The sequence below is a fragment of the Prionailurus viverrinus genome, chromosome D3, assembly GCF_022837055.1.
Source record: "Prionailurus viverrinus isolate Anna chromosome D3, UM_Priviv_1.0, whole genome shotgun sequence".
In the NCBI taxonomy this organism is placed as follows: Eukaryota; Metazoa; Chordata; class Mammalia; order Carnivora; family Felidae; genus Prionailurus; species Prionailurus viverrinus.
The window spans coordinates 54474969-54496352 of NC_062572.1; the positions used below are offsets into that span (position 1 = coordinate 54474969).

Here is a 21384-nt window from a genome sequence, read left to right on the forward strand (position 1 = left end):
CCCTCAGCTAAGACAGAAAAGCATGTAGCTCAACAGGAAAAAGGCTGAGAAGTGAAATCTGAAGTTGGAACCACTAAGCTCCATGACAGACTGATGAACAGTGAATACATAAAAGAGAAAAACATCCATCCCATTGTCAACTGGAAAATCTGGCCAAAATAAAAACTGCTTTATAATGAGTTTTGTCATTTGAATCAGTTGGCGATTCTTAGGGTTGGGTGCATAATTAATAGTAGCCATACTTCCTGGATTTCCAGGACAGGTTCACAATTATTATCACCATCCCTTTCAGTCTTAACTTAAAATCATTTCCCTGTTATCCACCGACATACTCATTCTTCTTAGACAAGTTGAGTTTTAGAAAATACAGTCACCATTGTAGGTATTCATTAAATATTTGTCAATTTCACGTAACTAGTGAGTCATGTAAAATCCTTCACAACATGAAATGAATTAGTCATTTTCTTTCTTTGCCTATGTGCACACCCTGATTCAAGATTCCACCACTATTTCATTCATCTTTGTATCTCTAGGCTCAAACTGTGCCTGGTAGATATTACACACTCAATAATGCCATGGAATGAATACTTGTTTATTAAATTACCTTCTTCAATCAATTCTTAATATTGTTTTCAAAATTATCTCTTCTACTAGCTGTAGATTATGGGAGAATCCAGCTTTCTAAAAGAAAAATCATAAAATCAAAAAACATATATTAATAACTTACCAGGAGGTAAAAACAATTAGATATTCACCTTCTACCTATAAAGGCTTACAGCTCTGAATAACTGTACTGAGAATTCACATTTAGGACAAATTCTTGGATAAGTCACTTAAATATGTTTACCTTACTTGGCTTATTTGTAAAACTAGAGAATTGGATTATACCACTGTTTTTCTATGGTATATACTCCCTATGACACTATGGGTCATACTCTCTAATGATGGGTCATTAAGTCAATTTAGTATACTTGTCTAGATGAACATCTTTAATGGAATTAAACAGAACAAAAAGGAAGAGGAAATAGAGTACATCACACATAGTAAGAATATGTGTGCATTGGTTGGTGACATACGCCATATTTTTGACCATGGTTAAAAGAAGTTTGAAAACTACTAGACTAGATCATCTTAAATGTCCGCAGGCTCTCAAATGCTGAAAAAGTTGCAAGAGAAATAAGAAGGGTTTTAGTGCTAGAAATGAGGAAGCTCAGAGCAATAGACAGGGGCAGTGCCTCTTAGAGCAGAACAAAAGCAGTGCAAGTGAGAAATACCTTAGTGCCCTTGATATTATTTGCATCACATGAAAATAAGCCCTGGGTAGATCTTTTATATAGAATACCTCTTCCTGGAAAACACTAGGAAAACAAGGAAGTTATCAGATCCTGGAAGACTACAGAAGAATTTGTAAAAATGAGCACTTGTTCCTTACCTACCATAGACCTATTATAACTATTACTAATGAAAGATAGTTCATCTACATGGAGAAAAGCCAGTGGGTTGTTGGTGCATCATACCTTCAGTTAAATTGAACCTAGCAAACCCCACTGTGGGGAATAAGCTTAGGAATTCCCCAAGCTTGCATCGATGGGTTAACAAGGCATAAAGAATTAGAAAGCGATAGGATGTACACACCCATGTTTGGGTAAACAAGATTGGGTAAACGGGACAAAGGTCCCCAGTATAGGACAAAAATACAGGAATAGAGAATCTCAAGATGAAAATATCCAAGATGAAGCAAACCGCACAAAGGCCCCCAGTATAGGCCAAAGGTATAGGAATAGGGAATCTCAGGATGAAAACATACAAGACGAGGTAAACAAGATTAGGTATTCAGGGCAGAAATGCCCCCCAACTTAACACAATAGCAGAAAGTTGCTTTCACAGGAAGGAAGGACCAAAATAGGTAAACAGGAAAATGGGACTTTAGACCACAGCAGGGCAAAGTTGCCCAGAGCAGATCTAATTAGCAAAATAAAGGTGCCTTGTTGACCCTGAGGTAGCATGCTCTTTCTTATCTCCTAGACCAGTTCAGGTAAACAGAGGTAGCACCTCAAGTTTGCTGTAAACAATCTTCCACCCAGCACCAGAATCTTGTTTTGTACTGACCCAAACCCCTAACGCTGTAAATCTCCAAGACCCCCTTTTTCCACACCCATGAGTTAATGTTCATGGTTTCATCGTCTCTTTGTGCGCATCCATCACACTTGTAAGCCTACTGATCTTAATAAAAACAGAGCAAGGAGAAGCAAGAACCCTTACTTGGGGCTCTTGTCTCCTCTTGGATATTAGCCTTTCTCGCATTTTCAATCCTGCATCCCACTCTTTTGCTGGACAAGAGAGAACTTCAGACCCAGAATCTACAACACCCACTTTTGACAATCTTTGCTTTGATCTTCATCTTTTAGAGTATGAAATAGATGGCATTCTATAGATGTTGAGACATGTGCCCATGATCTCTGCTCAGTAGCAATTTATCATCCTAACCTAGATGCTGGGGATGTGTTTCTTGCCTAATAGTAGGCAATGGTAGGCAAGTCCCTTACCTCTCTGGATTTCATGGCTACCACCTTCAAAATGTGAGTTTCTGGAACAACATACGTCCCTGGGTATGAAATTGTATTAACTGCTCTTGCTTAACAAGATAATCCCTATTAGACACTAAATCTTTCTTAAAATGAAAGTGACCTGAGGCATTCCAGGCATTCTGTTCAAGAAGAAACCAATTCTGGAGGATCCTCTGTGAGTAAAACTACATGTATATAATCCCCAGGAGGTCTTATGGTCAAGTGAGAAAGTTGGGGATGAAGCCTCTTGGAGAGCAGTGAACTACTGTACCCTGAGCAATAAGTTTTGTGAAAGAACCTCCAGAATTTCCTTGAGATTTTTGTTTCCCTTTCCCTGTGCTATCTTTCTGGATGTGCCAGGGGCTGGGAGCTAGGCTCAATGCATCCACTGCCCCCACCCTCACCAGACATACACAATAGCTTGCTTTTCTTCATGCTCTAGTGGAGTGGGGTTTAATAAAATTTAAAGGAACAGTAAGCAATTTTATTAGTTGGATCTTCCTTTTTGGTTGTTTCTTTAGTTGGCTCTTCTTGTAAGAGTGAGAAAACAATGCAGGGGTTTGTTCTAATGAAAAAAAAATAAAATTTCCTCTGATAAACAGACTAACACACATTTCAGAGCTACATTCAGCCCAGAGGTTATGTAGAAGAGGGGAAAGAGAAAAGGGGGAAATAATGGAAAGAAAAGAAAGAATGGATAGTCAGAGAGAGGGGGAAAATCTAAAGAAGCAGGAGGGAGAAGGATTAGAAGGAGGGAAAGGAACAGGAAAGGAGAGAGTGGGCAGCATCCAGAGAAACAGGTTGGAGGAGGCACATATCCTGAAAAGGGATTTGGAGCCTGTCCTGGCTCACTAGCCCTAAGATGCCCGCTGTGCTCTGGAACCTGCCACACCTGCCCAACCTGATCTCTGACCTCACCAGGAAACCCACACAAGGGAGAGCAGAGGTAGCCCTTGTTCTAGGAGAGACAGTCATTTCCTGGTTTGGAGCCAATGAACTGACTAGTTGCCTGATCTGATTCCTATTCCTACTTTCTACTCCATTCCTGTTGTTGTTGTTGTTGTTGTTGTTGTTGTTGTTCTTGTTCTTGTTCTTGTTGTTCTTGTTGTTGTTCTTGTTCTTGTTCCTCTTCTTCTTCTTCTTCTTCTTCTTCTTCTTCTTCTTCTCCTTCTTCTCCTTCTCCTTCTTCTTCTTTTTCCTCCTCCTCTTCCCCTTCCCTTTCCCCATCGCCTTCTCCTTCTTCTTAGTGTTGTTCTCATGCGAATCCTAAATGCCAAACTCAGCTTTTATTTAGACTGCTTGTCCCTCTCACCTGACTTGGATTTCTGACTGCTAACATAACAAGAACTTTGTCAGACACTGAAACTTGCCTGCATCCCACAGCCTGACCTGGAATCTCTGAACCTCATCTTAGCTTATCCCCCAGGACTCCATAATCTGTCCTTTCAAGGTAACATTCAGATGCATGATTCCCAGCCCACATTTTGCTGACTTTCAGTCCACTGATTTCATTTTATCTCAACAAATATTTATTGAGTATTTTCCATAAACAGACGAGGCACCGGGGCTACAAAAAGGAACAAGACACAGTTCCACCCTTGTGGACGCTACAGAATAGTAAGAGGGATCAACTCTTAAGCAAATACTTCAGCATAATCTTTAAGAAAGCTCTACCCAAGTGCTATGTACGGGCATGCAGACACAGAGCCCCAGCTAGTCTGGGAGGTCAGAGATGGTACCTGAAATACATAGGACAGGTTTTAGACAAAAATGTTTGGGTTGAATCTGACAAACGTTTAGATACAGTACACAAGGGATTAGAAATTCAAGGATAGGGAGACAAGTTTAACACAAGACCAACCCAAAAGTGGGACATTTTATAAGATAACTGGCTCAGCCTATTCAACAAATTAGTGCCATTTTAAAACAGTGGGGGATGCTGCTAGAGTAAAATAAACTTAAGGTGGAAATGCAGTCCTGAGTTAGATTCTAATTTGGAAAGATCACCTCTAAAAGCTTTTTTTTTTTTTTTTGGCTTACTTGAGGAAATTTGAATATGGACTGAGTATTAGAAAAGATAATGCTTATTGACATGGAAAGGCAGAGAACACATAGGCAAAAAGCAAGTGACAAAAAGCATGCACAATAAACTTAAAAATGGTGGGGGCATGTGAGTGGCTCGGTGGGTTCAGCATCCAACTCTTGATCTCGGCTCAGGTCATGATGTCATCGTTCATGATTTCGAGCCCCACATTGGGCTCTGCTCTGACCGTGCAGTCTGCTTGTCTCTTTCTCCCCATCTCTCTCTCCCCCTCCTTCTCTTTCTCTCTCTCTCTCTCAAAATAAATAAACTTAAAAAGAAAGCATGTACAGCTGAATCTCCTTTTGTCTAAAACAAAAAATCAAATTTATGTAAATAGAAAAGTAAGTGGAAGAATTTCAAGCAGGAAAGGAAACTTATATTTACCTTCTACATACTTCTATGTTATGCTAGGAATTTGTTTACATCATTTGATTTTCCCAAACACCTGCAAAGAAAATGAAATTAGCCTCATTTTCCAAATAAGACATGTATTTGAAAGCTGTTAATAGAACTAATCTCTTGGTGGTCAAAATTTGGTGACTTGATTTTCTTTTTGCTTGCTTGTATTTTCTAACTTTCTACAATGTTTACTACTTACATAATAATAAAAAGTTAGTTTTTTTTATTAAGAAGAAAATGAAGACAAAATAGGCAAGTACATACAGTACCTTTCAACTTCTATGAAGTCACATCGCCTTATGTCCTTCTTTTTAGAGTCTTGGGGTTGTGGGAAAAGCATAAACTTTGAGGTCAGGCAGGTCTGGTTCAAATCTCAGCTATAGTATTTAGGGTCTTGAAAAACTTACTGAGTTTTGGTTGTCTCTTCTGCAAAATGGGGTTAATAATATCTTCCTTGCAGGGTGTTTGGGTAAATAAAATAATTAAATAAACAATTTAAAGAAAATAGTACCACATTTAAGCACATAGAGGGTACTCAGTAAATATCAGTTCCCCTGCTGCCTGAAATGAAAGTGTGTTTAGGTATTCAATGAGCTAGCCTCCTTAGGGATCCCTACTAGGTGCTGTTCATTCCCTACCAGGTCCTCCAGCTTTTATTTGGCTTTCCTGCTCAATCTGGAGCTAAACTAAGAATCACAATTCAGGAGTGCAAGATGGTTTAGCGTTGATCTGGCTGCATTTCAGGGATGAGAGACACAAAAACAACTTCCATGCTGTTCTGCCGTCTTGGCCCCTCCCTTCAAGAATCACAATTCAATTCCTTTCATCTCTACCTCCTCATCCAATCATTCATCCATCCACTTACTTACTCAACAAGTGGCTATTGAGAGCCAAGCAGCAGACCAGGTGAGAAGCAGCCCCTGCCCCCTTGAAGCTTGTGGTCTAGACCTTGTGAAGAAGACCCACTCTCTTGAGCTATGTGTTGTTTTCTGTATTACTTATATTAATTCAGGACTGCCTTGAATTGCAATGGAGTCACCCACCTGAGGCCAGCGCCTAGAGGCCCCACTGTCTACCGTTGTGAACCACTGAATGGAGATGCTGGCTCACAGCTGACTAGATGCTCCAAGAGTGTCCCCTTGGACTTGGTGATGAGGGCAGCTGCTCCCACTGTCATCTGCAAGGAGCTACCCACCTACTACAGGCCAGACTCCCCCCAACCAAGACACAAAGGATTACTTTTTTAAATCATTCGTGCTTCTAGAAATTGCCAATAAATCCCCGTGCAACTAGTAACATCACTTTTTTTTTTTATTGATGCTCATTGCCAGAACGGCAATGCTCTCCCTCTATCTTCAGCATTAGGAATGTTATATCCAAAATAATTAAATATGCTATTTGGGCTTTTCATTTCAAATTGCTACTAAAAATAATGGTTTTCCTTATTTTTGCCCCATCTCTTTCAATTCAAGTGTACATCTCTACCAGTAACACCAGAAAAAAATGCACACAATTGGTCAATTCACCAACACCTTCAACAGCATGTGCATAGCTGATTCATGTGTTTTCAGACCACATTGTTCTTATTTAGGGCAAAACGCATGACTCAAAAAAATTCAATAATTCAGTATTTCATGCTAATTTTGTTACTATACAAAGCCCTAAAATAGTAATTATATATAACTCCTCATGTTTTTGGCCAGGTTTTTTTCTAAATGGTATAAACATCAAATTGTAAAATCCATACTTTCTTAATAGCTAATGCTTTGAAAGAAAAAATGTTAAACATATAATTAATCAAAATATTTTTAAGCAGTATGTTACATATTTTTTTTAATTTGACACAAATTAACAAATGTGATGTTACGATACATTTTCAGTGCGGTTTTTTACATTTTTTCCTTAGCTTAATTATCCCTCCCACTCCTGGACAACACTAGTAGTATTCTCTTGCATGAAAATCCATTCTAACAGCGTAGTATTTGTGTGTCATATTTTTCCCTATGTTCAAATAATCATTTATAGTAATACATATATACACACATACACACAGACATACACACATACACGTAACAATATTATGCACACCATTTGATATCTTGCTGTTTTCTTACCTCATACAAACATCTCTAAGTCAATAGGTATATCTTTAATTAATCTTTTTATTGTCTGCAGAATATTCTACTTTCTGTATTCTATTTGTGTATTCCTTGAACACCCCATATTTGTTAAATTGTTAGGGAATCAACTTTAGTCACCTCCTTATATCAGAAGCAATTGAAAAATAAGGTAGAGGAGACACATACACAAAAATATGTACCAGTTTTATTATTTGTAACAACATAGATGTGGATGATGTGGTTGAAATGAGCAGTCATGATGAGTACCCTAATATTTACTCCAGAATTAAACTTACCCACCCTGTCACAGACAACCCCCACCACCAGGACCAAAGGATTGAGCCTGCTCCTGTGAGCTTATAGCTAGGAAAAACAGAAAAGGTGTCTCGTCAATAGCTGGAAGTTTCTCCAAAAGAGGAAACCCTGGCTGGAAAGTCAAGAGGTAGGAGCGGGCGGCAGGCTGAATCCATTGTGTATAATCCCTTTTCCCAAGTTCATTAATCAGATTATGTGTTCTGCACCCACAAATAGGAGTACAGGAGAGACGCAGAATAAGGTCAGCTTTCCTGTAGCTGAATCCCCCTCATATAAAAACATGAGTCCAGAAGCAAGAACTGCATCTAACAGTTGTTTTTTGGTAATAAAAGTATTACAGTTATTTTTGATATTTGATAAGACAAGACCCTTCAATATTCTTCCTAATCATTCTCTCATTAGCTGTTGAAGACATATTTTCTACCATATGGACTTTAAGATTTTTTTTTGTGAACTCCTCTGTCTTTATCCATCACATAAACTAAGGATCAAGCCTGAGAACTGCATTAATTTTTTTTCTTTGAGAAAAAGACATTTTATAACTAATTCTTTTCATCCAGGAACATAATACTGTCTTTTCTTAGATCTTACTTTATGCCCTTCATTAATATTCTTTTGTGCATTCTTAAGAAAGTTTTTGCAGTTTCTAACTGAGACTGTGATTGGATTATTGACCTCATTTTACTTGCTAGATCCTTATTATTAAGGTAAAGAATAGTTACTTATTTATTCTAGAAAACCCCACCTTAAAATTTCTTTTTAAAAAAGTGCTATGGACAAATGTGTGGTAATAAATTTGAAAATACTGAAAGATACCATTCCCTCTCAAAATACAGTCCCCCCCCGCCAAAAGTGGAAAGCCTCAACAGACCAACTGAATATTGAGGAACTTCAATATAGTGAAACTTGGAGTAATTTTCATAAGAAGAAATCACTTCCTTCAAGTGTAGGCTAACCAACCCAAAGTATTATAAATTGCATCACTTCAAAGTCTAAAGAAATCAAAAGGTGTTTCGAGAATCTGTCAATCCCGACTTCACATCGGAGAATCAGAGATTAATGTTAAATCACCATGTTTCACAAGTTAGTCAGCATGCACAAACATCTATAAAATTGGCCTTGTGTCTAACACATCAAAAATGAAGCCCAAAGTGACTCATAGAATAAGTCAGAGTTTTCTCTACCTTTAATGTCTTTCGGTGTGTTCTTTCAGAAATAAGCATACACCACAGCTGCGCCAGCACTGGATCAAAGAACATAAATGCACACTGCAAAGATGCTTTGAGAAATGTTCAGCCTAAATGAACCCAAAGGAATCTTCGGAAAATTCACTAAAGGAAAGTAAATTGAAACGATGTTCAAAAAAGTTAATGTGATACAACATAGAAAAAATAGGAAAAATTCTATAGGCTAAACATTTTTATGTAAGACATGGATTTATTACCAGCTCAGGTACTGGTAATACCTGATCCTCTTCTTAACGTCAGTGACTAGAATAATGGTGTTTATTCAAAGGAGGGTCAATTAGACATGCCCAAAACTGAAGAAAAAGCATGTTCATGTGTTTGTACTGAAAGTTCAGTGCTTCCCTAAGTACTATGTGAACACAAAACTGATCCACATGATACGAAAGTTATTCTGCCCCAGAGAAATGGCAGCAGGAAAATAAACTTGAAGTTTCTGTTCTCTTTAATTAATCTTTTCAGAAGGTTTTGTAGCTCATCAGGACACCAGTTGTAAAATGCACAGTACATGAAGTTGTACAAGCTTTACAGGTTTTCCAAACTTTACTTGCAACTTACTAATCATAAAAGTATCAGTGCATGATGCCTCACTAGGTAAAAAGCTGGTAAGACATGAGTGTAGCAGAGAAATGCACTGACCCTGAAGAATAACAAGGCTGCTCATTTTTAGAAGCATCTCCCTTCCTTGCCACACTAGAGCTAGTAGTTCTCAACTAGAGTCATTCCTGAAATCCTTGATCATTTTCTTAAATGTTCCATGCTCTTTTCAGATTCCATCTTTCTGCAGATTAGTGTCTGCAGCATAACTGGGAGCTTAGATGCAGTGTATCCATTTCCACTGGCAGTCATGGCCTGTGTGCGGCATGTGGCTCGGGAAGCTGGTGGAGCATTCCCCACATTTCTTCCCACAGGTGGAGTGGTGGGTTGACATTTCAGTTAGAACAATCACAATTTTTTCCCTCCTTAGGAATTACCAATAATACCGGTACAATTTAATTGCTAGAAAAACAAAACATACAGCTCCCATGATACTTAAAAATACTTGAGGACAGGGGCACCTAGATGGCTCAGTAGGTTAGGCATCCAACTTCAGCTCAGGTCATGATCTTGTGGTTCATGAGTTCTAGCCCCACATCAGGCTCTGTGCTGACAGCTAGGACACTGGAGCCTGCTTCAGATTCTATGTCTCCCTCTCTCTGCCCTTTCCCCACTCACACTCTGTGTGTGTGTCTTTCTCTCTCAAAAATAAACATTTAAAAAAATGTAATAAAAAAAATACTTGAGGACAAGGGACCCTGGGTGGGTCAGTCAGTTAAGCATCCAACTCTTGGTTTTGGCTCAGGTCATGATCAAGTTCCACATCGGGCTCTGCACTAGGCATGAAGCCTGCTAAGGATTCTCTCTCTATCCCCCTTAGCCCGTCTCCCCCGCTCTCTCTCTCTAAAACAAAACAAAAATAAATAAATAAATAAATAAAAATACTTGAGGACATATGTGAAATGTGCTATTTATCATCAAAAGGAAGATGAAAATATACAAATAAAGTGATCACAACAATACAACAGAGTATGGTAAATTAATATTTGACTGCATATTTGTTTTATCATTTCCTTTCCTATCCTATCATCATATCACTTGAGATAGTGATAGGCAGGATGATGTTAGATCCAGGAAGGATGCCAAGTCCTCAGGATCTAACCAAGCTCCAGAACTTACCTATCTCTGAATCCAGTTCCCTAGATTGCTATATTCAGAATCTTAACTTTATTTTATTATAATGTAATAAATTATTAGAATTTAAATAAACAATATTTAAATATCTTAACAGAGATAAAAAATGTTTTTCCATAAGACTACTATTTTCTCATAAAAGAAGCAGAAAAGAATTATCTGTGACAAACTTTATGCCTGACAGGGAGGAAGGACCAGCATTTTCTTACACTGTCAGTAGGAATGCAAATTGGTATAGTGTTTTGGACGATGATCTATTAAAAAACTTGAATTGTATGTGTCCTTTGATCCAGCAGGTATACTTGCACAAAATTTTTAAAGATATATTCATTTGTTCACCCCGGAACGTCCTGGGGATATGCTATGAAATGAAACAGACATGATTCCTCCCTGATAGAGCTCACAGCCAAGTAGTGGAGAAAGGCAATAAAAGCAATCCAACCAATAAAAAGCAGCTTAACATATGGTGCTAAGACCGATACATGAAGCAAACTGGAATGGCTGATAAAAAAATAATAATAATAATGGGAGAAGAGTGCCCAAGTGTGGGGAGTAGGAAGTAAAGACCTCTCTGAGAAGGTTGTATAAGCAACCACCTGATGAATGAGAAGAAGCCAGTCAGGAGAGAAAGAAACTGAGTGAAGGCCTAAGGCAGGAAGATAACTGAGGGTTTTTGGAGAACAAAAGAAGCCACAAGTGAGAGGGATGGAGTGTGGGGTGTGGTTGGAAGGGAAAACAAAATCAATCAGGCAGTTCCTTATAGGTCTTGCCAGGCAGTGTTGCTTCTATTCCAAGTACACTGGAAGCCATGATCCTTTTACGAGTAGCAGCCGAGGGAGCCAAGGGAGAGGTGGATTGGGTGAGAGACAAGAAAGGAACAAGAGCTCCGTTACCAGTCCATTGCCTGAGCTACATGAGAGATGCGAGGAATTTCGTTAGTGCAGAAGCCCATAGAGGTGGGAACTAGATGGATTCCAAATGCATTTTGTAAATAGATCCCATATTTTCAATTTTAGGAAAAACCACAGGAACCAAAGAAAAGCTATCCCTAAAGAAAACTCTTTGTTGGAGTGAGCATGCCGTGCATTTGGAAGATTCCTCCTTCAGGCTTATTACCTGACAGGAAAATTCCCACAAATAAGCAATTGCCTAATTAGATTAAATCAAAGCAAAAAGATGCTGACCCTAGTTACTTAACATACAGTGAGTGCAGTATTGGTCTCAGGAATAGAATTCAGTGATTCAGCACTTACATACCACACTCGGTGCTCGTCACAAGTACCCTCTTTAGTACCCATCACCCATCTAGCCCATCTGCTACCCACCTGTCCCCATCAACCCTCAGTTTGTTCTCCATTGTTAAGAGTCTTTTATGGTTTGTCTCCCTTGCTCTTTTTTTTTCTTTTTTCCCCTTCCCATATATTCATCTGTTTTGTTTCTTAAATTCCACATATGAGTGAAACCATGTAGTATTTGTCTTTCTCTGACTGACTTAGTTCAAGTAGCATAATACACTCTAGCTCCATCCATGTCATTGCAAATGGCAAAATTTCATTTTTGATGGCTAATATTCCATTACACACACACACACACACACACACACACACACACACACACGCACACACACACACAAACATACCACAACTTCTTTATCCATTCATCGGTCGATGGACATTTGGACTCTCTCCATAGTTTGGCTATTGTTGATAATGCTGTTGTAAACCTCGGAGTGCATGTACCCCTTCAAATCTGTATTTTTGTGTCCTTTGGGTAAATACCTAGTAGTGCAATTGCTGGATCGTATGGTAGTTCTATTTTAAATTTTTTAGAAACCTCCATACTGTTCTCCAGAGTGGCGGTACCAGTTTGCATTCCCACTAACAGTGCAAGAGGGTTCCCCTTTCTCAGCATCCTCACCAACACCTGTTGTTTTCTTGTGGTGTTAATTTAACCATTCTGACAGGTGGGAGGTGGTATCTCATTGTGGTTTTGATCTGTATTTCCCTGTTGAGGAGTGACGTTGAGCATCTTTTCATTACACAGATCTTTTTAAAGAAATAATTCTAGGAAATCACAGAAGCATGGTGAACCACATTACACACTATCTAATAGGAAATTGGATTAGCAGTTCTATTTTCACTAATTCTTAAAGTGCAGACCGCTCTTTACTGATGCACATTTATTACATTCTCTGACATTTCTGCAAGCCTTCAAGTATGATCGTAATGGAAGAGGTCTAATTTGCATTACCTTGAACAATAAAGAGTGACAGACCACAACTTCCACAGGCCATTTCGGGATGTATGTATACTTTTGTTCATGCATTTGTGGCACTAATATCTCAATTCATGAATTTGTAAATATTCAAGAACAATTAAATATCAAAAAGTAGTGATGTCTGACATATAAAATATATTACATACATGTTTCCAGTCAAAACAAACAAAAACCAGTGAAGGCCTGCCAGTGAAGGCAAAGTCTCATTAACATTCTCTACTTGGTGAATAATAGAACTGCTATAGTTAATGAGCAATGGAAACATCATGGAAACCTTGGAATTCATTGCCCACTTGAATAAATGTTCATTCTTATTGCTTCACTCCTTATGCCATGGTTCAATTTTTAACAAGTTGAGGAATGGTTTCTTTAGCTTCTTAACCTGTGATGTGTCCTACCGTCCAACTTTTATACTTTCAACATGGCACATCAATTGAATCGCAACATACACATACAATGAAGCTCCCTTTTAATGATTATGATCATTATTGTTATGATCCTCATTTTTATTTCAGCTTTGTGAGTAAAAGCCAGTTTCAAGTTGAGCTTAGGTTTCCAAAGACATTATTCAGAGAATAATAACATAACCACTCAACAGAAACCACTGGAAAATCCTCCCTTCTTTCCTTTTCACAAACAAATGAAATGGCAAGTGAAAATACTGCTTAATCCAAAGACATTGTGCAAATACACTCCCTAGCTGAAGTAACCTCCACTACCTTCCAATCACCATGCAAATCTGGCCCCAACAACACAATATTTTATTACCTTACTGAGGTCTCAAATCCTCCAAACAAAAGGAAGCGTTGGCTTAAAGCATGATCAAGAGCATATAGAAGATGAGAGAGAGCTGCCTGCCTTTAGAGTGCACAATGGATTTGTTGTGGATTTCTACAATCCTCCTTGACTGGGACAAGTAGATGGAGCCAGCCTGCAACAGGCCAAGTCTGGTATTTTACTTTCTACAAGGGTGCCCACAGCTTTTATATACCACCTGATCAAGAATCTATAATTGGTATTTCAAAATACAAAAGTAAAATACTTCCTTATCTGTGTTCAGATGAATGACAATTGACATTTTTTAAGCCCTAATTAATTAAAATTGTTGGGGCGCCTGGGTGGCTCAGTCGGTTAAGCATCTGGCTTCAGCTCAGGTCATGATCCCATGGTCCGTGGGTTCAAGCCCCACATCAGGCTCTGTACTGACAGCTCAAAAGCCTGGAGCCTGCTTTGGATTCTGTGTCTCCCTCTCTCTCTGCCCCTCCCTGACTCATGCTCTGTCTCTCTCTCTCTCTCTCAAAAATAAACATTTTTGGGGGGGCGCCTGGGTGGCGCAGTCGGTTAAGCGTCCGACTTCAGCCAGGTCACGATCTCACGTTCCGGGAGTTCAAGCCCCGCGTCAGGCTCTGGGCTGATGACTCAGAGCCTGGAGCCTGTTTCCGATTCTGTGTCTCCCTCTCTCTCTGCCCCTCCCCTGTTCATGCTCTGTCTCTCTCTGTCCCAAAAATAAATAAACGTTGAAAAAAAATTAAAATAAATAAATAAATAAATAAATAAACATTTTTTTAAAAATTTAAAAATAATTAAAAAAATAAAGTTGTCAAAAAACTGGAGTTGTAGAAAAGGTAAATCAGAACAAAGTCAATCATATCTAGAATTTAGATTCAATGCCACTTATGGGTATGCCTAAGAATATCATACTTCAGTGATATCATCTTTTTAATCTTTTGTCTTTAGTCCAATACTTTGAAGAATTACACGATATTAAATTATGGGAAATAAAGAATTGAAAGTTCATTAAATTTTTGTCTTCTCGGTGGCTCAGTCAGTTAAGCGTCCGACTTTGGCTCAGGCCATGATCTCGTAGTTCGTGAGTTCAAGCCCCACATCAGGCTCTGTGTTGACAGCTCAGAGCCTGGAGCCTGCCTCAGATTCTGTGTCTCCCTCTCTCTCTGCCCCTTCCCTGCTCATGCTCTGTCTCTGTCTCTCAAAAATGAACAAATATTAAAAAAAAAATTTTTTTTAATTGTTGTCTTCTTTTCTCTCTCAAGGTTTAGAATGTTATTCACAAAGGTTCTGCTCAACTCTTCAATAAAACTTTATTTACAAAAACTTTATTACAAAAACATTTTGCTGGAGATGTATGGTGGTAATGATTGCAAAATAATGTGAGTATACTTAATGCCACTCAGCTTTAAAAATGGTTTAAAGTAGTAAATTTCGTTATGTATATTTTAACACAATTAAGAAAAGAAACAAACAAACAAAAAAAAACAGAATATCTTGCTCACCAGGTGGGTTTTTTTCCCATCTTTTAGACTACAAAATTGTTTCTGCCTAAAATACTCTGATTAAGTGATTTTCCTGAAACTAAAAAGCCTCCAAAACCTGATGCATAAATACTTACAAAGATAAAATTGTTCTTCTACCAAACCTTTCTTTAAGTTGTCTGGAATGTTTAAAAGTGTTTTTAACTCTAGGGTCATAACCAAATTAAAGTCGTGTTGGTAGGTTGCCCCCTCCCCTAAGTTAGGTTGGAGTCCAAATATTTTGAAGTGTATAAAAATACAGCAGTAAGCAGGTTGACTGCTCTGGAGGAAATTTTTGAGTAATTAAAATTGCACAAAGATCATCTCTTTCACTAGATAAACCTACCTTTTAAAAAACTTATAAATGAAAACGAATACAAGAGGAAAGGTATCATCTGATTATTATCAAGGATCTGATTTTGCAATGCATTATTTATATATTTCAAATATCCAAAGGCACCATGTAACTGTTTACTCCCATTTTATTCCTAATTATTTTCAATTACTTCTAATATTTTTTCGAATGTTTTTCAATTATTACTAATTGTTTTCCAAACCTGTATTAATAGTTACTTAACTATTACTTAGGCTTTGTATTACTTTCAATGATATAAATTATTACTTAACACTCACGTTTTGCTGAACTTTCAATCTACCCACATACACTCAGACTAAAAATAAATGCTCTTCAACAAGTTAGGTTTTAGGGGATTTTTCTGTGTTTTGTTTTGCTTTTCAGTTTTAATTGCAACCCTGAATAAAAGCTAACTAGATTCTTTTTCAGTGTAGTCAGGCCTAGCTTTTGCATTTCCACACCATGATTAATTTATTATTCATCTGAGACCTTCCTATTAAACCTGGTCTTTAGCTTGTGAACTTTTCTTTCAGCTTCCAACAAAGGATTTCATTGCTTTGGGAACTGAGGTGTGTCTAAGTTTTTACCTGGGAGCAAAAGTGATGCAAGCATTTCTGGTGAGACCAATCCTTGGTTTAGGGTGGGGAGGAGCCACATAACAGGCCGGCTGTAGATTCCAGAAAGTAGAGAAGCTACCAAAGAGCTTTTCTTAGACATCCTATGCGGACAGTCGGAAGGACTGAAGCAGCAGCTCCCTTGGATTTGTCCACCAGGGAAATCAGAGACAATGACTTGGCTCTTTTTCAGAACATCAAGGGCTCTGGCCATGTTAATGGTAAGTCCTTTTTTTTTCCCAAAATAATTGCCACTTTCCCTGTTTCCTTCCTTTTTTGATAATACGGTATTTGATTGCCGAATCCCTATTATAAATTCTAAAAAGAGTGCAGTAAAAAGAAACAACTTTAGAATGAAATCGTAAAGATTACCAATTTCCTCCTCTTGTGGGATTTTGATGTTGTATTTTATATAGAAAATAAACCAGAGAGAAATAGAATGTGAAAGTCGACATTTAGCATTTCTTTAGTTAATGAGTTCATTAATCTGGATCTCAGATCTATTTTCTACCACACTTTCACTTTCTTCAAAGTAATGCTTTTATTCCTCTTTCTAATACACAAACTAAAACACTTGAAAGAGAACCAGGTCTGTTTTCCAAGGTTACATATCTCTTAAGCATATGGCTAAGAACTGTGCATGTCTGGTCTTGATACCTGACTTGTTTTTAAAACAGTCAGACCGTTGAATTAAAATCAAAGCAATGCTTGACTCTAGAGAAGTTGAAAGAGTTATTAAGAAAACAATGTTTATGTTTAGCCATTACATGCAAAAAATATGCCAACTTTGGGCGACAAAAACATACAGCATTTTATAAGCCTTTTTTTTTTCAGGAGAATAATACTTTTGTTGGTTGAGAAAGATTTATATAATGTTATCTAAAAGAGAAGTGGAATCTGAAGAGCAAAGCACTAGCCTGGATATTACAGACTAGTTTGTTCCTTAACTATGTTGTTTCTGTGAAGAAAAAAAAAAGCTCCAATTGTTTCAGTTACATTAGGATACCAAAATAGTGACATACACCATAAATGAGTATTTTAAAATTCCTCATACAAATTCCCCACTTCACAGTAAACCAAGTTGGCCTGGGCATAAGTTTCCCTCATCTCCTCATCTAAAAAATTGAGGGGATAATTGGACTTCAAGAAGTTATAGGAAGATAGAGCTCAAGAAAGAACTTTCTAAAAATTAGAGGTGTCTAAAATTAGAATTGGCTGCCCTGTGAACCAGAGTTTCCAAGCCTTCCCTCTCACAATGCCCAAGCGGAAAATAGGTATCCTTCCTTCTGTGAGGGTCTATTTTTATTATAACAGTGTAACTAATTGTTTTGATTATCTAATGAGTTTATTTGACCCAAGAATGTTGTAAAGAGTAATGAGACAATTGTATGACTTTCCCACCTTTCCAGATGGTCATTTCTGGACTAAACTGCAAGTGGCCTGAAAATGCACATGTCTACACCAATGACCAACTCAGAAAGCTATGGGAAAGGCGGCAGGGGGTGTCAAAAGGTGTCATAAGGACACAGAACTAGAGCAGCAAAAGCTTGAGCAAGCTCTTTTCCCTGTTTTGACATAGACCATTCTCAAGTATCCCTCTGATTCTAGAGTGACCAATAAGATCCTTATACTAACGGCTGTTTCATTCATCTTTCTATCCCAAACGCCCACTATATAATGTCTCTCTTACAGTGGACACACAATTGTTTGAAAAATGGATAAATGAAAAATTAATGAAGGCTCTCTAAACTATAACCTCCCACGGTGCCTCTATAATGCTAGTCATAAGGAAACTATGAAATGTAAGAGATTTTCTTCCCCTCCAAAAAATTTCACACACACACACACACACACACACACACACACACACACACACACAAGCTATTTAAACTACAATATAGGGGCTCCTGGATGGCTCACTCAGCTGAGCATCCAAATTTTGATTTCAGCCTGGGTCACGATCCCAGGATTGTGGGATCGTGCTCCATGTCAGGCTCCACTCTGGGTGTAGAGTCTGCTTGGGATTCTCTCTCTCTCTCCCTCTGCCCCTCTCATCCACTCGTGTGAGCTCTCTCTCCTTCTCTAAAATAAAATAAATAATTAATTAATTAAAAATAACAACATTATAACTTCATAGACCTGCTCTGTCCAATATGGCAGCCACAGCCCATCTGTGGCTATTAACCACTTAAAATGTGGTTGGTCTGAATTGAGAATATACACCATATTTTGAAGACTTCGTATAAAAAAAAAAAAAGAATGTAAAATGTCAATTTTTATGTTACTATTAAAATGATAGTATTTTGGATTATTGGATAAAAGATATGTTGTTAAAATTAATTTCACCTTTTTAGGCTTTTTAAATATATTAGTATTAGAACATTTAAAATTATATATTTGGCTCACATTGGTGGTTCTTATTATATTTCTATTGGACAGCGCTTATCTATTATTAATGCTGTTAGTGGAATTCAGTATCAGTCAAAAGTGAGGTCGGCAATCAAGGCTCCATAGACTAGGTGAGATTTGGCTGTTTTTTGATTAGTATAGATAGGTCAAGGGGGATTTCTTCAGTTGTCAGACTAGCATGAGCAAAGGAAAGAGTGATTACAGCATTTACCTAGAGGCAATGGACACACTGGTTTGGCTAGAATGACCGTTTGTGTTGGGCATGAGTTGGAAAGGTAGATGAGGGTCAGACTGAAAAGCTCACTCTGTGAAAACTAATAGAGTCCTTTTAGAACTGGGGAGCCACCCCAAGTTTCGAAATAGTGTGGTGAAAGGAAAAAAAATCCAATGTTTTTAAAAGCATTATGGAGTGGGAATGTGCATCTTTTGTTGTTGAAGGGTGAGGTCTGAAAGCTGGAAGACATATTTGGAGGTGTTGAATTAATTCCACCACCCTATGACCATATAAGGGTTGGCTAGAGAAGTGAGATATGACAGCAAAATCACAGACTTCAGTCTACACCTGTACAACTGACTCACTCCAGGCCTTGTTTCCTCAACTGTCAAATGACGATAATCACAGCCCCCTGCCATAGTAAGAATAAAGCAGAAAGAAACATTTGCAAACAAGTGCTCTGGAAAATATAAAGTGCTTTGTAGGACTCGGATCACTTGTAATGTTTACATTAATAATACAGGTGATTTTTGATAACTTGTTAAAATTCTACCTTACTATTTTACATAACCACCACCACCAGTTTTAATCAGTCAAGAAACAGTCCTTTGTTGAGTGAAAGATCGTATCAAACTATATCCTAAATTTGTATAATAGTAGGTAGGAGAAAACAGCATTTTCAAACTGGGAGCATTACTCAAAATTTCAACTGTTCAGTCTTCTAGATTAATTACTTGAGAGACAAAAGCATGGAGAACACCTGCCCGTAGTCAAAGAAAAATGTAATAGTTATCAGTTTCCTGTGCATATTGGATCCATTTCACACAATACAAAATAAACATTTTGGGGGAAAGTCTGTGATTGAAAAACACTTATCTTCAGAGATTTAACCTTTTAAAAATAATGTCTGTCTTCAAAGGAGACCACTGTCCACAAAATCTGCATCGCAGTTTGTCATATAACACTTCTATTAGCATCTGGACAATAAGATGTTTAATTTCATGCTACTATATTACATAAAAATTTACTCACTACAAAATTAATAGCTGTGTTTGGAATCCAAAGATTTTTAAAGCACAAAGTTTTAAAGAAGTTAGTAGTATTAGCTCTGGAAAAAAAAGAAAGTAGTTTAAATATCAAGTTCTGCATTAAAATGTGTTCTAAGTATAGCAGAACTATCTTCAACCACCTTCTTCTCTAGAACAAACAAAAAGGAAAATTTTAGAAAAAGAATTGTAAGTAAATGGCCCAAATGTTTTATTAAAGTTTAATTGACACACAACATCCTATTAGCTTCAGGTGTACCCCATATGATTCAGTAATTTTGTGCATTACAAAATGATCCCCATGATGAGTCTAGGTACCATACAAAGTTGTTACAGTATCATTGATTATATTCCTTATGTTGTACATTACATTCCCATGACTTACTCATTTTATAACTGGAAGTCTGTACCTCTTAATATCCTTCACCTATTTCACTCATTCTCCAACCCGTCCTCCCTCTGGTAACCAGCAGTTTGTTTTCTGTATCTATAAGTCTGTTTCTTTTTTATTTTGTTTGTTCATTTGTTTTGCTGCTTAGATTCCACATACTAGTGAAATTGCATAGCATTTGTCTGCCTGACTTATTTCTCTTAGCATAATGCCTTCTGGGTCCATCTGTGTTGTTGCAAATAGCAAGATTTCATTCCTTTTTACGGCTGAGTAATATTCCATTATATCTATCTATCTATCTATCTATCTATCTATCTATCATCTATCCCACATCTTCTTTATCCATTCATCTATTGGTGGACACTCAGGTTGATTCTATATCTTGGCCATTGTAAATAATGCTATGATGGATATAAGGGTTCACATATCTCTTCAAGCCGATTTTTTCATTTTATTTAGATAAATATCCAGAAATGGAATCACTGGATCATACAGTAGTTCTATTTTTAACTTTGTGAGAACTGTCCATACTGTCTTCCACAGTGGCCATACCAATTTACATTCCCACAAACATGAGGGTTTCCTTTTCCCCATATCCTTGCAAACTTGTCATTTTTTTTCTTTTTGATTATAGCCAATCTGATGTGTGTGAGGTGTGACATAATATCGCATGCATTTCCCTGATGACTAGTGAGGCTGAGAATCTTTTCATGCCTGTTGGCTCTCTAGAGTCTTCTCTGGAAAAAAAAATCTACTCAAATGTTCTGCCTGTTTCTTAATTGAGTTTTTTAAATACTTAAGTTGTGTGAGTTGTAGAGGTTTTTTGTGTGTGAGTTTTGGATATTAACTTATCATATACGTGATTTGCAAATATCTTCTTCCATTCAGTAAGCTGACTTTTCATTTCATTGGTTTCCTTCACTGTGCAAAAGCTTTTTCGTTTCATGTAGTCCCACTTGTTTTTGTTGCCCTTGCCTGAGGAGACTGTTCCAAAACAATATTGCTAAGACCAAAATCAAATCATAGCCCGCTGCCTATGTTTTCTTCCAGGAGTTTTGTGGTCTTACATTCAAGTCTTTAATCCATTTGAATTTATTTTTGCATATGGTATAAGTTGATGGTCCAGTTTCTCTCTTTTGCAGGAGGCTGTCCAGTTTTCCCCACACCATTTACGAAAGAGACTATTTTTTTCCACATCATATATTTTTGCCTCCTTCATTACAGATTAATGAACCATATATGTGTGGGTTTATTTCTGGGCTCTATTCCATTTGATTGATCTGTGCGTCTGTTTTTATGCCAGTACCATA

The 21384-nt window shown here is 37.6% G+C and overlaps 2 protein-coding genes across 4 annotated transcripts in view; one reads left to right on the plus strand and one right to left on the minus strand.

The window, feature by feature from the left end:
- Positions 1 to 21384, minus strand: part of DSC1 (desmocollin 1) — a 357277-nt gene that overhangs the window by 291130 nt on the left and 44763 nt on the right. The window contains exon 1 of one of the 3 annotated variants that reach the window (XM_047828397.1): positions 8669 to 8733. The exons of the other annotated variants lie outside the window; for them this stretch is intronic. Coding sequence (XP_047684353.1) covers positions 8669 to 8707 — 39 coding nt within the window. The 5' untranslated portion in view covers positions 8708 to 8733. Of the gene's footprint in view, positions 1 to 8668; positions 8734 to 21384 lie in introns of those variants that run through there. 3 annotated transcript variants of the gene reach the window in all.
- Positions 16095 to 21384, plus strand: part of DSG3 (desmoglein 3) — a 33466-nt gene continuing 28176 nt past the window's right edge. The window contains exon 1 of the mRNA XM_047828393.1: positions 16095 to 16235. Within this exon, the coding sequence (XP_047684349.1) occupies positions 16188 to 16235 (48 nt within the window). The 5' untranslated portion in view covers positions 16095 to 16187. The remainder of the gene's footprint in view (positions 16236 to 21384) is intronic.